This window comes from Carassius auratus, chromosome 43 (genome assembly GCF_003368295.1).
Source record: "Carassius auratus strain Wakin chromosome 43, ASM336829v1, whole genome shotgun sequence".
NCBI classification, from domain to species: Eukaryota; Metazoa; Chordata; class Actinopteri; order Cypriniformes; family Cyprinidae; genus Carassius; species Carassius auratus.
The window spans coordinates 4190271-4212944 of record NC_039285.1 but is presented as its reverse complement, the minus strand read 5'-3'; the positions used below and the strand labels follow the sequence as shown (position 1 = coordinate 4212944).

General features: G+C 37.2%; 1 protein-coding gene across 1 annotated transcript in view; it reads right to left on the bottom strand.

Annotated features, from left to right (window-relative positions):
* Nucleotides 1-22674, bottom strand: part of LOC113061491 (zinc finger protein ZFPM1-like) — a 68577-nt gene that overhangs the window by 29858 nt on the left and 16045 nt on the right. Inside the window, exons 2-3 of the mRNA XM_026230641.1 lie at nucleotides 4300-4443; nucleotides 810-932 (exon numbers count right to left, since the gene is read on the bottom strand). Of these exons, the coding sequence (XP_026086426.1) occupies nucleotides 810-932; nucleotides 4300-4443 (267 nt within the window). The remainder of the gene's footprint in view (nucleotides 1-809; nucleotides 933-4299; nucleotides 4444-22674) is intronic.

The following is a 22674-nucleotide window of genomic DNA, read 5'->3' as shown; positions in this document are numbered from 1 at the left end:
CTGGCAGTTAGTTTACAAGGAGGGGGGCCTATCGCGCTCACATCGCCAGTGCTGTCATCAAGCGGCAACCGCACAGCAATTAATATCACTCCAATTACTGTTAAAAGGACAGGCTGGAACAGGGCGATAATAAACACATCCTTCACGTGAAAAATTAAAACACACACATAAACACACACACATATTTAGACGATTTCTACATATTCGAGATAAAGAAACGGCCTTGCATATTGAATCATGTCATACTTTACAAGATCCCCACTATCGCTATAAGCTGTACCGCTCAGCCGCATGGTCCTGAGAGAAAAAGATGGAGAAAAATGATAGAAAAAGCTGCTTTACGTTATCCAGGCTGATATTAAAGATTTGAGTGCAGCAAAGTCTCAAAGTTCTAAGTATGTCTCAGATTTTATACAACCGGTTTGAGGGAAAGAGTACAACACACAAAATAACCTAGAGGTTGATGCATACTTATTATCATATGTTTGCAATTTAAGGTCTTTGACAGGGTGATTGGCATCGAGGAACATCTATGAACACTGTTGCGAAGAATGAGGCCCACTAAGGTACTTAACCTGTGCTGAAAACATGAAAACAAGTCTCTGGTGTCTGCAGAATGTGTTTGTGAAGTTTCAGCGAAAAATACTCCACAGATCATTTATTATATCATTTTGACAATGCCTTTTTTAAGTCGAATTGCAGAAAAACACAGTTTTTCGGGCCTTTGTCTTTAAATGCAAATAAGCTGACAGTATGAGTTCGGCTGGCCCTTTCTGATGTAAACACTCCAGGGAAAGATAGAGACTGACCTGGGCCGTTCCACTGGGGTTCCCCTTCACCATCTGCCCCTTCCTCCTCCTCATCTTCTGATGGTCCTTTCTCATCTTGCCCACCCTCACCCGGCACCGAAATGGACTCGTTCGTTCTTGGTTCTGTGGAGAGCCGATGAAAATAATACATCAAAAACAACACATATTTCTTAGTCGTCATGTTCTGAAATGTTTATGTATGTGCAATTCAATTCTGTGCTATGTTATCTGGAGAATTTGTTCTGATCGGACAGCCACAGCATTCTGCAGACAACTGCTTTTGTAAAAATAAAATATTTAGTTATTTGGTAAGTTGACATGAAATAAATGGAATAATGAATTAGTCATTATTGCAAATTAATCTACTTCAGAGTGATCAGATTTGTAATTTTCATTATTTTATTATATGCTATTATCATATAATACCACAACACCGTTCAAAAGCTTTTGTTAATGAAATCTCTTATTGCTGACGAAGGCTGAACTTATTTGATTGAAATAAAACAAATACAGTTAAACATAATTAGAACTTAAAAAGAACTTCTTTCTATTTTAATATATTTTTTTTTTCTGTAAAGAAGCCATTTGTTGCTCAAGAAACAGTTTGATAAAAAAAATAGTTTGATCAACGCATGCCTGCTGAATTTATTGGGATCATTTAAGTATTAATTTCTTCCAAAATTATGTCATATAATATCAAATAATATAATGATTTAAACATACATATTTTTTTATTTTTTATTTTTATTTCTAAAATTAACCTTAGCACATTTAGCACATTTAATAATTTCTGGCTCCTGAGTGTGATCTTTCATGTCTTATGTTGTACAGTTCTCTAAATACTGGTCTTGCTCTGATGATCAAAGGTGTATTCACCAATACACCCGAGTCCTTCTGATTTACCAAACGAGAATTGGAGCCAACTGCCAACAGACGGCCAGCGTATTCCTTTTATTAAGGCCAATCTTTTTCATCAGCGTAAAAGACAGTACATATCCCCCACACACTGATGCCAGTGATTAGTTATTCTCTGTGATCAAGCGATCACCTTGCTGATAGCACTGTCTCTTTCGGTTGGTTGAGTGCCACTGTTGCATGTATACAAATAAACTGACATGACTTCTTGTCCTCTTCTCTCCCACTCTCCCCCATTCCTTCTCCCCTTCCCCATCTCTCTCCCCTTCACCCCACCTCGATTACAGCTCATCTATGGTGCACAAAGGGCATGTTTACCCTTGCATTCCCGGGGCGATAAACAGTGATAGCTGCCGATCAATACCAGCCATAAATGTCCGTCTGCGTGACGCAGGTCAGAGCTGCTGTTATTAATGCAACAGGTTGAAGATTAGATCTTCATCATCAAATAAATCACACATGCGCACGCCCTTCTCAAACCCGACAATTCCACCCAGGCCCGACCGCCATTCTCAGCCCGTCCCAGTGCATGCTGGCTTATGACGTGCCTCCCTCCCTGCCTAAGAAGCCCTATTATTTTCAGCTATAAATCACACTGAATGGCACATTGATTTTATCCTGCAGCGCTCAGCGTGGGGACAGGAGCTGGAGCCACAGTTATTGCATTTAATATTATCAATATAATCTCCCATATCATCTGAGCAGAGACGGCAGGTATCAGGAAAAGAGGGTGGGGTGGATGGGTGCTGCCACCATCCTGGCTCCTCGACAGTGTCTTTAGTCTACCAGCACATGCAAACACACACACACACACACCACATCCCCAACCCAACAACCTCCGTTCATCTGATAACAGCGACTTCCCTTGTCACACCTGGAGGGCAAAGTCACACAACTTGCTCCATTCTTTCTGGCTGGCCTCGTTTTTTTAGATTCAATTTTCTGTAAGGTCTTTCTCCCAAAACAGATCATCGTGGTAGGGTCAAGTTCTGTTCTTGTATGTTACGAAGGGCTCAGCTGTATCATCTCTGAGTCCACCATGGCGTCCAAAGTGGGGGCTAGCTAAGATGTTTCCATCCAGTTAACTATTTCAGCCTCAGTAAAACCATAAGCCAGATCAGGACCGCGATCAAACCTCCTCACTGGGTTTGAGATAACAAAGGTGTTCTGGAACATGAAGCCATCTTTACTTAAGGTTTATCAGCTCCTCTGCTGATATGGACGAGAAGGAGTTCATCAGATCTTTATTGGGAACGCTTCAGACTGACCCTTTCACGTGGAAACCAGCAACCGCTCTGCCATTAATGATTATTAAAAGGTGGTATTTTCGTTTATATTTATGTTATACAGGTGGTTATCGGCACTGTGTGTCCTGTGACTGGTTGAGTGTTTTTCTGAAGCAGTTATCAGTTGGTTATCGCCGGTCTCTTTCTCTCCCAGATGGTGGATAAGGGAGCTTGCCTTTATTAGCCACTGCTGGTCTGATAAAGACCTGGTATTGATCGCAGGTTGAAAGAGCAGGTTCGTCAAACACGGCTGATTTACAGAGGCTGATAATAGCAGCACCGGGCAACAGTGAAGCCCTGAGGGGTGGGGGCGAGAGATTGATAGAGGGGGGGGGGAGCTAAAGAAACACATTAAAATAGACACACCGGAAAACAGGAGGATGACAAACAGGAACTCAAATGCGAACTTGCAAATACTACTATGTCTAAATGCACACATGCGCACAAACAAAACAAAGCAATCTCTAGACTAGTCACGATTAGCACCTGACAGAATTCCCATGCGTTTATCAAAAGCAGCCAACGAACTGGCTCTTATCTCCCCAGTCCCCAGTTTCACAAGAACGGGAATTTTCCAGATTAAAAATAAAAAAAGAGGGAAAAACAGAAATCTTAACCAAACATGTGACTTAAATAGCTTATGTGACTTAAAACATAATAATATTACCTCATTACCAAATTTTTTTATGACTTTCAGAAACTAAACCAGGTATTAAAACAATTAAATTTTAAGTTATGATGGACTTTCTTATGATGCCTTATCCAGTGAGTGTTTCCTTTTCATCAACAGTTATTTCATAAAGGATGAGTAGATTAGAAGAATCTTCAGGCGGCTTTTACAAACAATGACAATTCATAGTGACCACATCAAGCTCCTAAAAAATGACTTAAAAATATATAGCTTAAAACTATAAAAACATTATAAAAACTTTTTGGAGCTTGATGTATAGAAAAAAGGAGCATAAAGATGCTTAAAAAATTTCCTTTTGTGTTCCAAAAAAAAAAAACACTGCAAATAGGTTAAGAATAATATGATAGTGAGTACATTTTAATTGTATCTTTTAACCATCCCTTTAAGTCACATGACAAAACGAAGCCATTTTATGGAAGGCCAGACGTGAGCGAGGTGTGAATATGAGATGTGTAATACTGTTATCAGCAGACATCAGTGATAAAACTGTTTCTTCACAAAACAGTACAGGTTATGTCAGACCATCAACACACTGTTGGGAACATTTGGGCTTCTGATGCTTTTCATACAACAGCTGGTTTAGCATGCGCCACTTCACCTTCATTATAAAGTGGTGTAAATGAAGGTGGGCTTGAACCGTCACACTCTGCGGAGTCCTCCTGGTCTGAAGCTCCGCCCTCCTCTCCTGACATGCTTACATCATCAGATGGGTCCTCATCTCCGTTAAGATCCCCAATAGAGCCTGCAGAGAAAAACAGAGAGAAAGAGATCATAAAAAAGTCGTCCGACATTAAAAGGACTTTTAAAAGATCCCATATCATGCCAAAGCCTCAAATGAGAGGCTGCAGATAATATTGAATATGCCCTGTTAATGTCTTACAGGAAGTAGGGGAGTTCTGTAAATAAAAAGTAATAAAGTACATGATTAAGATAGAAAATTCTGATTCATTTCAAACCTTCTTGCTACAACCCTTTAACAGCTTTAATTGGCTGGAAATCCCAGAGCTTCAGATCACAAGGAAGTAAATGAACATGGTGTATGTGTGTGTGTGTGTGTGTGTGTTGTATCACTGGACAGGATGATTAACTCATTTGTATAACTCAATACATTCTCAGTTGGCAGCAGTTGAACAAAACCTTACATTTTCCAACCATGATTAGAAAACCAACCGTTGGTATTTAAAAACACCCATTTAATAAGCTGATCTTAAAAAAAAAAGGGGGGGGGGGAAACCTTTACAGAATGTAAAGTGTAAAAGCTTGGTGATAAAACTACTTGCGTACATATTTTTTTTTTTTACATAAAATCAATTTCAAATTATATTCTTTTAGAGAGAACAAGCTATACAATAAAAAGAGCTCTCTACGAATATTATAATGCAATACATAGACAGGGCTTTGCATGCTAATTCAACAATCGCCGGCCATATTGTTATTCCAATAAGGTTTAAGATGAGCAAAACTGTTGAGAAGAAGCACATAAATTCACCATAGCACATTCTCAGTGCTCTTAATTCAACCAGGACACCCACTATCTTACACATCTGCATCTAAAGCAAAATTACCAGGGGTTGGAAAATCGGATTTTACCACAGTTTTTGGTAAATTAATTTTCATTAAGTTGTGATCAGAGGATTGTGTGGAGCTAAACCTGTGACCGGAGGCGTATATATTTACACTTGCTAGAACAAAGAGGCCTATAATCTATACAAAGCACACAACAATACCCGTGAATAAAGAGCCTTGTAGAAAAAGGCAAAGGCAATTTTTCTAATTCTGTTAATTTCACTTCCAAAGCAATTAAAACGAGGCGGAGATAATGCTTAGAAACAATCGCTCCCTGACAAAGTGGTTCGGTCTTTGTAAATGAAACATCTTTAGGCTAATTTCGACTTCCACGCCTGCATGGTTCACTGTAATTTCAGATAAAATTAACACACTTAGATTTGGACCTCAGTAATAAAAGGCGTGAGAAAGAAAAGTAAGAAAAGATCGATCCCATACGCCATATTTTTAGAATGTAGTGCAGGCCTTGCTAGATCTAATTTTCTATATCTGTGGCGACATTTTCATACAATTAATTTTCCTTTAATCATAATCGTACAAAGGGGCCCCTCTGTTTAAAATTCCAATTACATTTCATGTTTAAATGTAAGTCTGAATTATGATTTTCTTTCCCATTACTGCTCTGGTTAAATGAATAAATCGCCGCATCACTGCTTTCTGACATCAAATGGCGCGGAAAAAGTTTCTGCTCACCCTCTTCATCTTAATAATATGCATCTTTCACAGAACTGAACACAGAAAAAGGATCGTTTACATTGGCAAAATGTCAGCAGACAACGTTATTGGCAAATAATTTAATAAAATAAAATTAAAATCAAAAGAGGCACTCAAGAACATTTAAAACCTGGAGTGCTTTTTGTTATATACAGCAGGATAAATATCTGAGATTGCACTGAAGTATAATTTAAACCTGTAAAAATGATCATTAAACGTAATGATGTAAAATATAAATTATAAAATTGTTTAATAAAAAAAACGCTAACTTTTGGCTTTCCGTCCATATTTAATGACTTAACCTTAAATTGTAAAAGCCCCCATTTCGTCTATTATGATGAACTGAAAGGAATACACTTTTGAGTTCTAACTGGCACTCGAACAGGCAGAACAAAGTGAGAAAGCTGATGAAGGCGGAGGAGATAGGGCTTTATTAAGTGAACCTGTCCACATCAAACCTGTGCGCTTAGCTGCAGTGATTAAACTAGGAGACACCACATCAAACCTGAGCCCTGATTAAACGAACAAACTTCCTCACCCTCACGTTAATCACCACATTACCAATCAGCCCAAACACAGCGGAAAAAAGAACACCACTTGTATAGGGAAATCAGGGACTTGTGAAGAAAGATACTTCTAGGAGAACTGGGAGCCTTTGGTGAGAGTCTGTGTGTGAGAGTGAATGTTCAGGACAGTATTGCGGTACCTGACTTAATTTCAAGCACAAGTGGCTACACACATTGATCAGAGCCAAGGGCATTAAAACACTCTTAGTTATATTCATTGGATCCAGGAGTTAGACCGGATAAATTGGATAAATCAAAAGGAGACTGATCTCATAAGTGAAATGGCTGATTAGAAGACCGATCAGTTTATATACAGACAGGCAAAAGGAGCCATTGATCTGCCAGCTGAAAATGTGCTGAAATGACTGATGAGCCAGTCGAGTGCTGAGACAGAGACCTGGCTGGATGGGACTCGTGTCACCAGCATCGCTGGAGCCGTAGATAAGCTGGGAGCCTCAGGGCTTGCGCAGCACAGGCAGGACCTCTGCGGACACGCTGACGGACCGGAGTGGACTTTCACTTGCTTTGCCAAGATTTGCGCCATCTGTTTCTACCAACACAGCATGCGGTGTGAAATGCAATGAATAGCACTCCAGTGCTCTTTCAGTAAAACTTCAGACACAAGAGCAGAAGTGTCTTGTCATCCCTGACAAGACACCATTTACAATTAGAGGCAGGTACTTAGACAACGGATTCAAGTGAGGCAGCGATGTAATATTATTAATCTTTGTACTAAATTAACAGATTCCACTGCGGAGTCTCTAGGCCCCACAGTATTAACTGTTACATTAACCAATTTTAGAGGAATATTTGTGCTTTTATACATGTTGCTGTGTTGTTATTTACACATTCATACATTTACAATTGAAGGCTACAGAGAAAGAGAAAAAAAAAATTTGTACGTGGGTGGTATCTATTAATTATAAAAAAATGTCCAGTAGTGTGACATTCTATGTTCAATCTAAAATGATTGTAATCAGCATTTTGCTGAATTTTTATGCATGCAATTTTTACTAATCATACATGGAATATTTGTTGTCACAATGAAGGACAAATTGGACAATAAAAAAAAGATAAAAGACAGACACAGTTCTTTTTCTTTGCAATCCAAAAAGGAGATGTTTGGATGAATGTTCATGCTGCTCTTATACATAGGATGAAAGTGGATAAGAGAATCTAAATGCCCTATCCTCTTTTTTTTTCTTTTTTTTTTTTTTTTGAGGCCGAGCATTAGTTTTATGTGAGAAAACAGGCTGATATTAAAGTCATACTGAAAATGTAATGGTCACTATTCACTTTTGTGAAGCTTGGATATTCTTCTGTAAACAACTTCCTTTACAATAAACGGATGAAAGTCAGACAGGTTTCGAAAGACATGAAGGCAAGTAAACAACATCTCTTAACAATTATAATTTTTTAATCTGAACTTTTAAAAAGAGAGAAAGAGGCTTGTAAACAAAACACAGTATATTTACACAATATCTTTTGTATTTGCCAAAGCATGAACATAAAAAGTAAGAACAAAGAAAAATAATTCATCAAAAACTCTTAAGACATAGCACGAACACTGAACAAATATAGTTATACTTGACGAGGCTCGTTACTAATGAAATAAAAAAGTAAACAGCGCAGGAAGATTCTGTTCTCATTTCCTTCAGTCAAATCACACGAATGAGTGATTAGAATACTTATGATAATGACTGATTATTGTAAGGTGATAATGTGCGCTGGGCACGGGAGCACTTCAAACGGGCCTGACTGATCCTCGCCGTGGATTTGTCAGCAGGTTGTCAAACATCAAACAGCCATGGGCCCGGGACACTGCAAAGAGGCAGGTTTTAAAGACATCCCTCGATTTCCTTATCTTCTTCTCTCACTCGACGCTTCCTTCTCTGCTTTTTACATCCCTCCATCACGTTACTGTCTCTGCCTTTTCTCTGCCTCTCTCTCTTTCTCTCTCTCTCGCCTGTGCAAGCTCTTTCCTTTCCCCATTGCTCTCTCCTTTCTTTCACTCTTCATCTCTCTCTCTCTCTCTCTCTCTCTCTCTCTCTCTCTGTCTGACTGGGAGCGTCACTCTGTGTGGATAGCTGCGAGCCGTTCCCGGTTATCGCCTCCTGCAGACTCTACCGGTCTGATCTGTCTCCTCTTCATTAAGCAAATACGCCGACGTGGAAATGAAAACATAATAGCTATTTGATTTCCAGCAAGATATTTTGCATATTGGTTCAGAGCTGATAGTGGATTTTCATCAAGTCGTTTTTTTTTTTCTCTCCATGCTTTAAAAACTGAATTACTGAGCTGGGCGGCTTCGGCAGGATTTCTTTACATTGCTGGGAAGAGGGAAGGAGAAAAAAAAAAAACTGAAACGGCAGCAGCAGTTCCCCAGGAAGACTACTTAAACGATTAAATATCCCCCATTCCCCTTTTTCTCTTTTTGATAACAGGGAGGGAAAATGTAAAGAATTCACAGTGCTTTAGGTTCAACTATACTAATCAGAGATAGAGGGGAGAAAATTAACTCCTTAATGAGCAGGAGCTGTCTGCCAGATAATGGTCAAGGAAAGGTGATAGGGCTGGAAACTGAAAGGGAGAGAAAGAATGGAGGAATAAAAACAGAGAGATGGATTCACCGAACAAGGGAGAAATCAGATTTTACCCCTCCTCTGGAAATTGTTCTTTGTGTCCACAGTGGGCAGGTGCGATTGTCGGCAACGATATCTCTAAGGTTACAAGCCAGTAGGGTCACCATAGAGATGAATGGTGCATCTGAGGGTATTTCTCATGCCTCTTTGAGAGAAAAACTACCACTGCAAGCACAGTTCAACAAACCTGCTCTCACCAATTTATCAGTCTTCCTGTAGAGGAAAAAAAGCCCAGCCAAAATACTACTGATATCTATTTTCACTTGTGCTTAATATACAATCTTAATATTTCTGTCATAACACATATAGAAACTTTATTTTCAGAAAAAAAAAATACGATTGTGGTTCCTCTCATTCAAAATTTCACATTCACATAGATGAAAGGAGTGTAAAGTCAATTTCCATGACTTTTTTGTTAATGAACGATTTAAACAAATCCTTTAATAAAGATTTTGCTCACAAAGAGGAATTTTCACCCAATTTTAGAACAGAATATAAATCTATTCACTATAGCAATTAGCATGACTTCATTTGATTGTATTAATTTAATATTGCCTGTTGGGTTTTCTTAAAGGGCTAGTTCACCCCCAAAAAATACATACCCACACATTACCCTCAAGTAATCCTAGGTGTATATGACCTTCTTCTTTCAGATGAATCCAGTAGGAGTTATATAAAAAATTGTCTTTGATCTTTCAAGCCGTTTAATGCCACTCAGCGGGCGTTACAGTGCATCAGTACAAAAGAAGTTAAATAAAAAGCACCCATCCATAAAAAAAGTGTGTCATACAGCCCGGGGGGTGAATAAAGTCCTTCCATAGCAAATCGATGCATTTTTGAGAGAAAAATATACATATTCAAATGTAATAGGTCTAATCACTTTAATGTGGCTTGCGCAAACAGATGTACATTTCTAGCAGCTCCAGGCGGATTACGTATAAGGGTCAGTGTTGCGCTTTTTATTTAATTTCTTTTGGACTGATGCACTGCAACACCCGCAATTAAACAGCTTGAAAGATCAAAGACAATTTTTAATATAACTCCTACTGGATTCGTCTGATTGAAGAAAGCCATATATATCTAAGATGACTTAAGGGTGAGTAATTTATGGGCTAATTTTAATTTTTGGGTGAACTAACACTAACTATGGCAACCTGGTATGACAAAAAAGTTTTTTGTTTTATTTTTACTTTCATTCATATGGAAATATGGAATTATGAATCATGAAAATCTGAAAAAACCCTATTGTTTGCATGAAAACCAAAGATCAATTACCCAAATACCACTGAAAGTTCTGGGGTCAGCAAGACTTGATTTTTTTTTCAGCAAGGATGCATTAAATTGGTTAAAAAATATCTTACCAACCCCAAACTAGAAATATGACAAGAAACAACCACAACACAGGAATATACAGTAAGTGCCAATCGGTCACATCACATGTCCTGAAAGAGGTGAGAAGGCACATTTTTCCTATTTAGGAATGACGTTAAAGACCCAATGATGGACACATCACCACACACACGTTTTGCACCAAGCCACATCTATGCTTTACTCCTCCAACTTTCTAACCATCGCTAGAACAGTAGAAATAGACAAAACAGGACATACGTGCAAGTAAACAAACTCATATCTGAGCATGTGTGCCTGTGTTTGTTAGAGTATTTAGGAAAAAAGTGTGTGTGTGTGTGTGTGAGCATTTATGTGAGAGAATGACTGAAAAAGAATGGCTAGAAGTGAATGAGAGAAACAGACGAGTGAAAGGAAATACATGTGATGCAGAGAAAACTTTTCTTCTGAAGGTCAGAATAGATGTTGAAAGTCTGGAAAAGAGTGTGTGTGCGCATTATGTGAAATGCCCATTGCTATGATTGAATGTGTGTGTGCCTTCTCAATAGCCTTGCAAGTTGTTCATGGGGAAAGACAGATACGGATGGATGAAATAAGTAGTTGATTCAGTTGCCCCTCCTCCCTCCGAATCTTGGATGGTGGGAAAGTTGAAATCTGCTGCTATTTTTTATCTTTTATCAGGCAGCTTATCTCCTGGCTCTTGTCTGCGTGCCTGGCTTCGATAGTCCAGGGTCTCCACTCAGGCTGCCTGGCAACTTCACTCCCCCCAGTTCAATCTCTCCTCATCTCTCCTTGCGCCACGCTCACCCTACCTTACTGAAGTGCAGAAGCGAAGCAGAAAATTTCTGTTTACGATTTAAAGCATAAATGTTCTCAATAATGCACAAACCAACATATATTCACATCAAATGTTAACTCAGCGGTAGAGTTACACTCACGAGACATTGCACTTATTCGCAATCACAAAAGTACATTATTTGCATGTGCTTTACAGCCTTGCCAGTTAAATTTAATTCTCATCCTGACATGCGCTTTTGTCTGAGTGCATACACATTAGGCGCACACACACTGAAAAGCCTGTCAAACAGTACCTGATTACAGGACTAAGTAATCTTTCGCGTCTGATAGCACTAATACGATCACAAAATGTAAATATCACTATATGCATATTGCAATGGCATTGGGATATCTGAAAATAAAATAAGTGGCATAATTTATTTTGAATTTAATAAATTAATTTATGCATTTAGCAGACGCTTTTATCCAAAGCGACTTGCAGTGCATTCAAACTATACATTTTTTACCTCTCATGTGTTCCCGGGGAATCGATCCCCCAACCTTGCACTTGACAACGCAAAGCTCTACCATCTTCCTTTCAGAAGTTGTACAGATTCATTATTTTCTAAGAAAAATTGTGAAACATATATTGGTTATAATTTTGAATATTTATATTTTAAAATATAATGTAAATTTATTTGACACACTTTAAGCAATATCGTATCACATATCGCATTATTTAACAAGGTATTGCATATAACTTTTTTTTCCAATAACGCACAGCCCTAACTAATACTGTCAAAAACACACGAGGTTTACATAGAATCAGTTGTTTACATAGGTTTACATATAAACACATTTGTAGTGCATCTCCCATCCAGTTATTGTCGAAATGAAATTAATTTAATGAAATAACTACATTTTCATTTAATGTCTTTAATGTGGCGTGATAGACCACAGTAAGAAGCAGTGTGGTTGAACCATTTAAATGTGTATATTCACACAACAAATTGTTATTGTAAAAACTTGAATACCCAGCTGTAAGTAAAATGTTCAGTATAAAGTAAACGTAATTATTGATGCTAAGTGGTTTTGTGTTGTTGCTATTTCCAGTAGTTTGTTGTTGTTGCTATTCAGACTTATCTATTTCTTTTTGGCAGCGAAACAACAGGCTGATGCAGTGTTGTCACTATTTGGGCAAACTAATTATATAAGATGATGCAATTTACATTGAACACTGTATGCGTACCTTTCTGTATGTGTAAAAACCAAATAATACTTTGGGCTTTCATGTACTGAAAATTAGTTCAATACCACAAATACATTAAAAAAATTGTTTGGTAATTAAAAATTGTCTATTTTTGCCATGTTTTGTTTGTTCTGTGTGGTGTTATAACTTATTACCTCAACAACATGCTAACAACAGTTAACAGTAGGCAGCTCACTAGGTTTAGAATAGAGCTAGAGAGATGACGGGTGTGAAACTGTGATATCATCATAAAAAGAATCTGACAAGCACATGGACACCACATTATGCTTATTTATCTGACATTTTAACAGTCCTTTTGTATGAGGTACCGCTACTTCTCTACTTCCCCACCACCCAAATGGAGGTTCAGATCCATATACAAACATATCTCTGTATGTTTAGCTAAAGAGTCTCTAAGCCGAATCAAGCTCTCGGTCTATTCAAGAGGTCAGGGAAACAGCTGCCAGGATGCGTCTAATGGAATAATGAGCATCAGTGCAAAGAGAGCTGTGGGGTTACTCAGGGGTCATAACCTGTTAACCCACATACAAGCATAATGCAAGCAGGCCCAAATGGGTTTCCAAATTCTGCATTAAACACAAGCTTTATCTTGACTTGTCTGTCAGCCAATGGAGACAAAAAAAGGTGTTAACACTTATGCACTTACAATAGACGTCTATATGTCAATATAAACATTGAATTTAAATTTTTAAATTTAAATGGTCCTATAAACTTTTATTCTTAAGTGCACTTCTTCCAACACATGGAAAATTAAGTTTACCTGAAAATGAAAATGTTGGCATCATATACTAATCCAGATCCTCAATATACAGTGTATTTTTCACTATGTTTCTATTATTAGTAGTATTATTATTATATTGTTTTACATTATTTTGGATGGGATTGGTGGAATGTTCTGATTATATATTATTTCCTTAGCTCTCTCTCTCTCTCTCTCTCTATATATATATATATATATATATATATATATATATATATAATTTGAGGGCAAGTGGGTGTTTTACAGTAGATGACAGAATTTAAGGAGGTCTAAAGATAAGATATATTGATGCTAATGTTAATTGCACTGACCTCATCAAATACTGAACATTGTAAAAAAAAGACTCTCGTAGTACTGGCAAACAGCCTCTCAAAGACATTGTTGCATTTGTTATCAGACCCTAACTTGATTGATATGAGCTGTCCTTGGATAAGCCTGAGGCAATATTCAGACACATTCTTTTCCCATGAAAACCTCAATTAAAGCAGCATTGCAAACAAAAGAAACAAGCTCAGATTAAACTAATATCAAAAATATATATTAATATCACTATACACTATACTCCAAGACACTTTGCATGTTTGCGCATGCGATGAACTCATGTGTGTGTGTGTGTGTGTGTGTTTTATACTAAGTGTGAATGCTGAAAGAGTAAAGAGAGAATGAGAGTGATCCCTGAAATCTCATCTCACCCAGAACACTTCTGAGACTCTTCAGAGGAAAAGGGAGAGGCAGTCATTGCGACGGTATGTGTAGGAGACACCACTCATCCTCCTCTTTTCACCATTCCATCAGGTTTTCACTTTCTACTCTGACAGAACACAGCAGATCCATCGTCATCCCCCTACTAGAGATGATTCTCACCCTCCACACACACACACACACACACACACACACACAGACATGCGCACGGCCTTCACCGTTTATCCAGATTCTGACCCTGAGATCTGAGATTCAAGAAGACAAAGGGTTGTGCAGATCTTCCAGCTCCCCCATACAGACACATCCCCAGCTGTTCCAGTCCAGACTAAAGACTAAACATGGTAGATCACACAAACACTCTGTGGATGTGCCAACTGAGGCACAAGACCACAACATGCCCCAAAGAAGAGCAGCAGAGGGGGGTGACTAAAGCAGCCAAAAAGAAAATATGTTAGAGTTTAAGTGTTGTCAAATCAAAAGGAAATGTGTTTCACCTTTACTTGATTTTGATCAAATATTTGAAGATACTCATTAAGAAAGTAAACAGAATTTCATGTTATAATATAATACACAGACATTTTTGGTGGGCACACCAGTTAGAGGCCTATTATTGAAAAAGAGGGGACAATATGAATGAACATTGAAAATATATGCACGTAAAAAAAATACACTACCATTCAAGCGTCAGTAAGATACGGAACCCCGCACATGACATGAGGGGAAAAAAAAAAATAGTAGGCTAAATCTAGTGCATGATTTACTAATTCATTCCCTCAAGGTACTAAAACGTGCACACGATTACTATTTCGTTCACTCGATTTATAAATCGTGCACACAATGTACTAAGTCTTTCCCTAAATTTGCAAAATAGTGCGCACGATTTAGCAAATCGAGGGAACACAATAGTAAATCGTGTGCGCGTTTTAGTACATTGAGGGAACGAGTTAGTAAATCATGCGCACAATTTATTTATTTTTTCTTGCATGTCACGTGCAGGAGTCCGTAGTAAGATTTTCTTTAAATAAGTTAATACTTGGCAAAGATGCATTAAATTGATCAAAGTGACAGTAAAAACATTTATAATGTATAATGCCACAAAAGATTTCCATTTCAAATATATGCTGTTCATCAAAAAAATATATCATCAAAAAACCTGGATGTAACTGTTTTCAACACTAATAACAATAATAAGAAATGTTTCTTGAGCAGTAAATCAGCATATTAGAATGATTTCTGAAGGATCGTGTGACACTGAAGACTGGACAAATGATGCTGAACATTTGCTATTTGCTAATGTAATAAATGACATTTTAAAATCTATTGAAACAGTTATTTTAAATTGTAACATTTTTTTTTTCACTTTCATTATAGTTTGTGAGAATGAGAGACGTCTTTGAATGGTAGTGCACATTTAAACGTGTGTTATGTGTTCTCTATAGGAATATTCTCATAGTGTGAGTGGGTGTATTTACATTTCTTTTGTACTCCTTGTCAGGAGGCAGAGAAAAGCCCTTTATGGCTCTTATATGATTGTTATGACTTAATCACCATAAAAGCACATAAAAACAGACAACACCCTGAGCTACTGAGTGAGCTGATGCAGATGGACAGAGGTTATACACACACATACTAAAACACTTCATGGGCCACAACTGCTTCTAATCCATTCGCTCCTATTACTTACATCATGTAAACCATTAATAATTATTTGCTGGTTTAAACATTTTCTTAATATGAGAAGCACATGAGGGACAAATGGTACCACCATTGCAAGCTTGCAGGAAAAAAAATAATAAACTGGTTAAAGGTTGTTTTTTTTTTGTTTTTTTTGGTGTTTGGTTACCAACAGTCACACAGGTTTGGAACGACATGAGGGTGAGCAAATGATGACAGAATTTTTGGGTGAATGATCCTTTTAAAAATAAAGCACCACCTACGTCCATTCAAACCCGTTGCAAAGGAACCTCATCTGAAGGGATTCACAAGCCAGACAAAAGACTTCAGTTCACATGCATTGGCATTATTCAGCTGTGGTCAGATGTACATGTACCTATGTGCCACATCTGAGCACACAAAAACATATCTGCAGGATAGTAGAGAGGGAAAGAGGCAGGATTTGCTGTTGAAATGTTATCTTTCACCATTGTCGCAAAGGCACAAAATTTTAAAAAAATATATATAAAAAAACAGCGATGTGTGAGGGTGCCAGAGATAAGTATGGAGAATGTAAGGTGGGGGTTGATGAAGTAGGCATGTTAAATATAAACCAGCTCACAGCTGGCAGCAGGAAAGAAAGGGGGTATTTTCAAGAGGAAGGGCATCACTACAGCCCTCAGTGCCTCTGATAACATCCATGTTGAGAGAGAGAGAGCAGTACAGAAGAGGGAAGAAGAGATGAGGGGGGACGAGGGAACGCAGCCCAGGAAAGATACGTACAGAGATGCCGTTTGCGAAAGGAAGTATCACCCCCTCCCTCAAACGCAAAAGTCACAATGGGATTTCTGATGGGAAAAATGTGTTCTTTTCAGATGAGAGGAAGATAGAGAGAGCACAGCCAAATGTCAAAGATGATAAATGAAGGAGTGCGCGGAAACATCAGCATACTCTGATGTCTAAGTCGCCAACAAACAGAACATGTCTGTTTGCTCTCTTCAACAAAACCATTCAACGATAAAAGTTATACAAAATGAACAGCCAATAGATTCACAGATTTAAAGGGAAAGTTTGCCCAAAAATAAATGTGTTGTCATGATTTTTACCATATAAATAAGTAGCTAAAGATCTGAATTAATTTCCTTGAGATTAAAAAAAGCTCAGAAACTTCCCAAGCAATATATATATATATATATATATATATATATATATATATATATATATATATATATATATATATATATATATATATATATATATATATATATAATAAAATATATCAAGTATTTTGAAAAAGTCTATGAAAAGCTCCTGACGTCTATTGAAAGCTACAAGATAGCTTTGCATGACAAATGGACAATTCTATAGTCTGTCAAGTCTATATTCACAAATCAGTAACATCTGTTCAAATGAACAAATCATTTAGAATGGTTTAGTGATCTGGATCAATAGATTCATCAAAAACACCTGACAAAAACAACCAACTCGTCCACTAATCAGCCCTAATGTACTTTTAATTATATTCAAATGAACGTCCACCGTGTTCACTTTCAGTCCACATCGGAAGAAAAAGACACACGCGGAGAGTAAACAATGACAGAATACTCCATTTTTGGGTGAACTACTGCTTAAACATTATGTTTGCGGATGCACGTACACAAACACCTACCATTAATTAGCCTCGTTATCTCCACAGCCTTACTAAATCTAATTAAAACCGGTTTGTCATTAACCGCAAATGATGGTAAGGAAACATTAATGAGAGTGACTCGCTTTAGAAGAACACTGGTGAACCAACTAAATGAAACCGCCACTTCAGTCGGGGTCGGTAGTTCAGTGGTTACAAAGCCAGTTCAGTGGCTCTTAGAAGGGAACAGAACGTCTTGTCACCAGCGAACAGGATTCTGTTGTCAGGATGTGAAGTATTGGTTACATGACATTTATTCTAATACAGCAAATATTGGATGATGACTTACTCAAACTGGTAAAGATTGCACCATTAGTGTGAAACATTAGTGGTATCTATACTACGCCTTGTCATAAATCAAAGCTAGCAGGTACAGCTCAACAACTCTCTAGCTAGCATAGCCGCTATTTATCAGTAATATTAATTGCAATTTGTGAATTAGCAGGGCTAACGGACATTACAGAAAGCAGAGGCCTGTCTAGTCCGATGTGTGCCAGGATGAGGTGTGTCTGCGTGTGTGTGTGGATGACTGTAGATAATTTTAATATCAGGCTGGTGTGGATTGCTGATAGTGTTTTAAGGCAGGGCCCTGTGGACTGAGCACTGGTAGTACCTATCTGTAATTAGTAACCATTCTCTATCGCTGATAAGATAAACTCACCCTGACCTTTTCCATTTGGTCGCCTTGGTAACAGGCCCTATACCCACCCTCTTGATATTATTTTAGTGATTAAACGGCAAATAGCAGGGAGATGGAAGAAAGCGATAGGGATGATTAATAATGGTGTTTGGTTGAAGTGAACATATGCGATTGTGTGCGTGAGGGGGGCCGCCGGTGTCAGAGAGGAGTGTGAATAGACTTGGCTTGGCTTTTTTTGTGGTGAATAATGGAGATTTAAGATGAGGCAATAGGAAATAAAAGCATGGGGTGAGAGCGATAGATGTCTCGTTTCTTTCTTTTCCCTTTTTTGTCTCGACGAAACACTTTCACAGGGAAGAAAATATTAATGCGTCTGACTCTTTCCTCCCTACCCAGCCATGCCCTTTACCCACAATCCCCTCATTCTCATCATTTAATTCTGGAGACTCAAGACTGTTCTGATTAATAAGAACTTCTGCCCTTCAGTACCGCACTGGCTGTGATAGCATGTGAGAACATGGAACAATCCACAATAGTGTTTCAGAACATGTATGAAATTCCACATGATAACTAGATTTTGGAAACATCTGCATGACGACAATAGGATGAGGGCATTGAATTCCTTTCCAAAGACTTCAAAAACATTAAATATAAATGCGGAGGATGCAACAAGATAAACATTCTGGCCGATACTGATAAGCCAGATGTAAAATGTAATGAGAATAAATTAATATAATAATAAATAAATAAATAAAAAACATTAAAAAATAATGTGAATCTGGGATCATATTATAATGTACATATAATGTATATATATATATATATATATATATATATATATATATATATATATATATATATATATAAAGTTATATATTTTTTTACTTTAATATAGGATATCCTTAATTAAAGCATTTAAAAATATATATATTTTGAAAAAAATATTTGCTTTTATTTTGGTAAAAGATTATGCAAATAATAAAGAGAAATATCAGATTTAATTCTAATTTATTTTCTGGTCAGTTAAAAGATACTGATCAACAATTAACTTTACGAAAAGGAATAAAAAAAATATTTACTTATATATCATCAAATTAATAATAGTAAAAAAATAATAATTATAAATAAAATAAATATATAGGCCTAATTTATATTTGTGATACCAAATATATACTTTATGAAAACTATTTTTTTTTTTTTTTAATTCCAGGCCCTGAAATCTAAGAGAAACAACAACCACCAAGCAATAGAACAAACATATTACTTCATTTTTTGTCCACACTGAAACCAATATATAACTTCAGTTCCCAGGCAGGGCCGAGGCTTCTCTCAGCAACCTCTGAGAGTGCATTTGCATAAAAAGGAAAGGGCAACCGTGCATGCAAACTGGGCCCAGTTGACTGAAAGGTCACAGGGCAAACGAGCAGGGCTTGACAGCTCGTATCAGGCTGATCTCTGTTCTGATAGGCAGTAATGGACACCTTCCCAAATACGGCCAGGGGGAGAGCTCATAGACCTCACACGAACTCTGACAATCTGATGACACTGGCGTAGATTCACACGACAACATGCATTTCATCAGAGACACAACCCTGTGAGACCACACTGACATCTCTTCAACCACTGACCTGAGCAGCTCTCTGGAATGTGGCTGTCATCAAGGATTCAAGGGCAATCTGATGAAGGTTAGCCATTTCCGAGATATTTCAGAGATAGACTTCCCACCATATCTGCAGAAAGGAATGCCTGGCCTCTCCGAATGGATAATGGATCCCATACTTTTTCCAAGTGATCTGAGATCTGACAGAAGTACTGAAGACCATCCATGTTCAAATGAAGATCCCCAATAAATCCAGCACTTTACAAAAATGACAGAAACAGACACCTCGCCTGTATCGAACACTTTTTTGGATTTCTTACTTCATTGCTAGATTAATCGTTCTTAAAACAGGGCCACAGAACACACACACACACACACACACATCTGCACTGTAAGTCTGCTCTATTGCTTGAGTAAGCGAATTAGCCTCAGCGATGGCTGAGGAGGCAATAAGGCGATGGAAAAAAAAGGGATAATCTTTTATCTCACATCACTCCCCACTGATTTTTAGTCCATATCGCTTCCCTGACAGCTGATGTTCCACTTTTCTTTTTCATTATTTATTTATCTATTTTTGCTTTGTGTGAATTCAGCTAAAATACTTCTAAAGCCCTTAATGGTGCTATCGGGAGCCGGGATCTGCTTCCATGTGCTGCGTTTCATTGGAGATATTTGCCGACCATCCATAAAGAAACGGGACATTATCAAATGTCTAACGAGACTGACACGGCCAATTATTGACAAATTATTCCTTCAGAGAGCGCCTGACTCCCTTGATGAGTGCGTAGTCCCCCCTCTGTCCTCTGGGCCGGGGGACTGACGCCTATCAGATTCTATTAAACGCTCTGCACTTCTGCGAACAAAGCTTCCCGCACCCTGCGTAACATTAGCTTCCATTATACACTCATGAACTTCGTCATGATCACAATGCTATACCCGTCTTTTAAGACATTCTATTTATCGGGAGACTCAAACATGACTTCTCACGAGGAGGCAATGATATGTGTGCTCTTAAGAAGGTCCGTTGTGGCCCAATTCAGACAAGAGTGAGAGAATACACCAAGAATAAATTGCATCCACTTTTTGCGGATGCAAACAGTCCCAAAAAATGTAATAAAAAATAATTAAATAAAAAATATCGACTGCAATCCAGGCCACTAGTTTTTATTGGAATGAGGCCTATTTGCAATAAAAACAATGATTATTCATTGATTTACCAATACCAATTTCGCAATTTCGCAATTTCGATGCACTAACAATAAAAACGTGGCCGAACGTAAATTATTTTTATGGCGCCAAAAAATAACCAAAAAAATGGCCAATATTAAAATTTAATTTAATTTAAGAAAAGAAAAAGAAAACACTAAAACCTAAAACCAATTTTCATAACATTATAATGTAAAGTATGAAACTAGACAATCATTTACATAAATTACATTTAAGTGTCATTACATTTTTAAAGATAAAATTAAGTGAGCCTTAGATGCCAGCAAAGGTCATCTATGTAAATGTGAAATATGCATATGGACAATTAAATAATAGTTATCTATAAAAATAAAAAAAAATCCGATATAGGCCAACAATCAATCCATTTTGTATCTTTATTTTTTAAGGATTAACTTTCAGTGAGTGTGACAAAAATAAAATAAAAATAAAAATAAAAACTAAAATGTAAAACCAGGGGAAAAGAGAATAACATTTGTAATATCGATAAATTAATAACAGACCATTATGCAACTATTATCACCTAGTTAAACTTGACGAAACATCTCACATCTCTCCTAAGATTGAGCTGAGCTGTTATTGGTACACCACAACAAATCTTGAGTAAAGACTCCGAAAAGCTATTAGCCTGAAATTTGAACTCTAAGCACTTAATATCTGTCAGGAAAATAATGCTTTATCGGCTATTCGCACTGTGCACTTCTAAGTACTGCGCGCTTATCAAATGCATCGTCATCAGGGGACTTTGAGGCATGACACGGACTGATAGATGGGAGCAGCTGATGTGCTTGCTTTAGGCAGAGAGGTCATTGGAACGATGGGCCTGGGGACAGTCCAGGAGCAGGACACAGTCCAGTTCTGCAGTTGTTCGTGGGATTGGAGTCTGGATATGAGAAGCTGGTTCTTTACAAGCACAAAATAATAAGCTAGTTAATGACAGAGGACAACAAAGCAGTCACTCCAGACGACATCCAGCTGTCCTCTGTAAACTTTCTCATGAGGGAAGTGACTGTACTAGTTTATTAGAGGCAGAGATAAGCACTTTCAATCTCCAGCTAAGACAGACGAGCCAAGACAGCAACTTTATCATCAAGATATAATGATATATGTGGTATTAAAATTAGGGATGGACGATGCTAAAACAATTCATTATATTTTTTCAGCCTTCATTTCACATTGAAAAAAATTCTCTCTATATATCTTTATCTATGGTCTGAAAAATAATTGTGAAAATGATTTTTACAATCAATCAGTGAACCATCATTTCAAATAAATCACAATTTTTCCAAATAGATTTAGAAAGTTGAATACAATACTTTTTTATGCACCAATACAATATTCATAAAATAAACATACTCATTTATCAATTTTTTCAGTAAAGTCACACTTCAAAATAAATTTAACTGCAATCAATAACAAAATATTTAGATTAAAAGTGCTATGTAGCTTCAGCTACTGTAACTCTAAAATAAATGACATTTGGTTGGATATATTGTAACATAAAATAAAAAATACAGCTTAAGTGTTCGAATACTTGCTTGTATTGCTGTATAAATATTTCTGTAGGGCTTGTGACTATTAATTTCAATACAAAATTGCAACAGTGTATCCTGGAGAGCAACAACATGTATTGTGTATAATTAAAAATAAATGTAAGGAAGGAATCGCACATGCAATAAGTGCATTAAATATGAAAAAAATTTATCACATATTTGAGCTTCTGTGTTTATTCATTATTATTAAGGAATGTAAAATAAAATACATTTTTTAACAACATACACTTTTTAAATGTATGTAGTTAAGGACAGAGTGCAGGCATATGTGT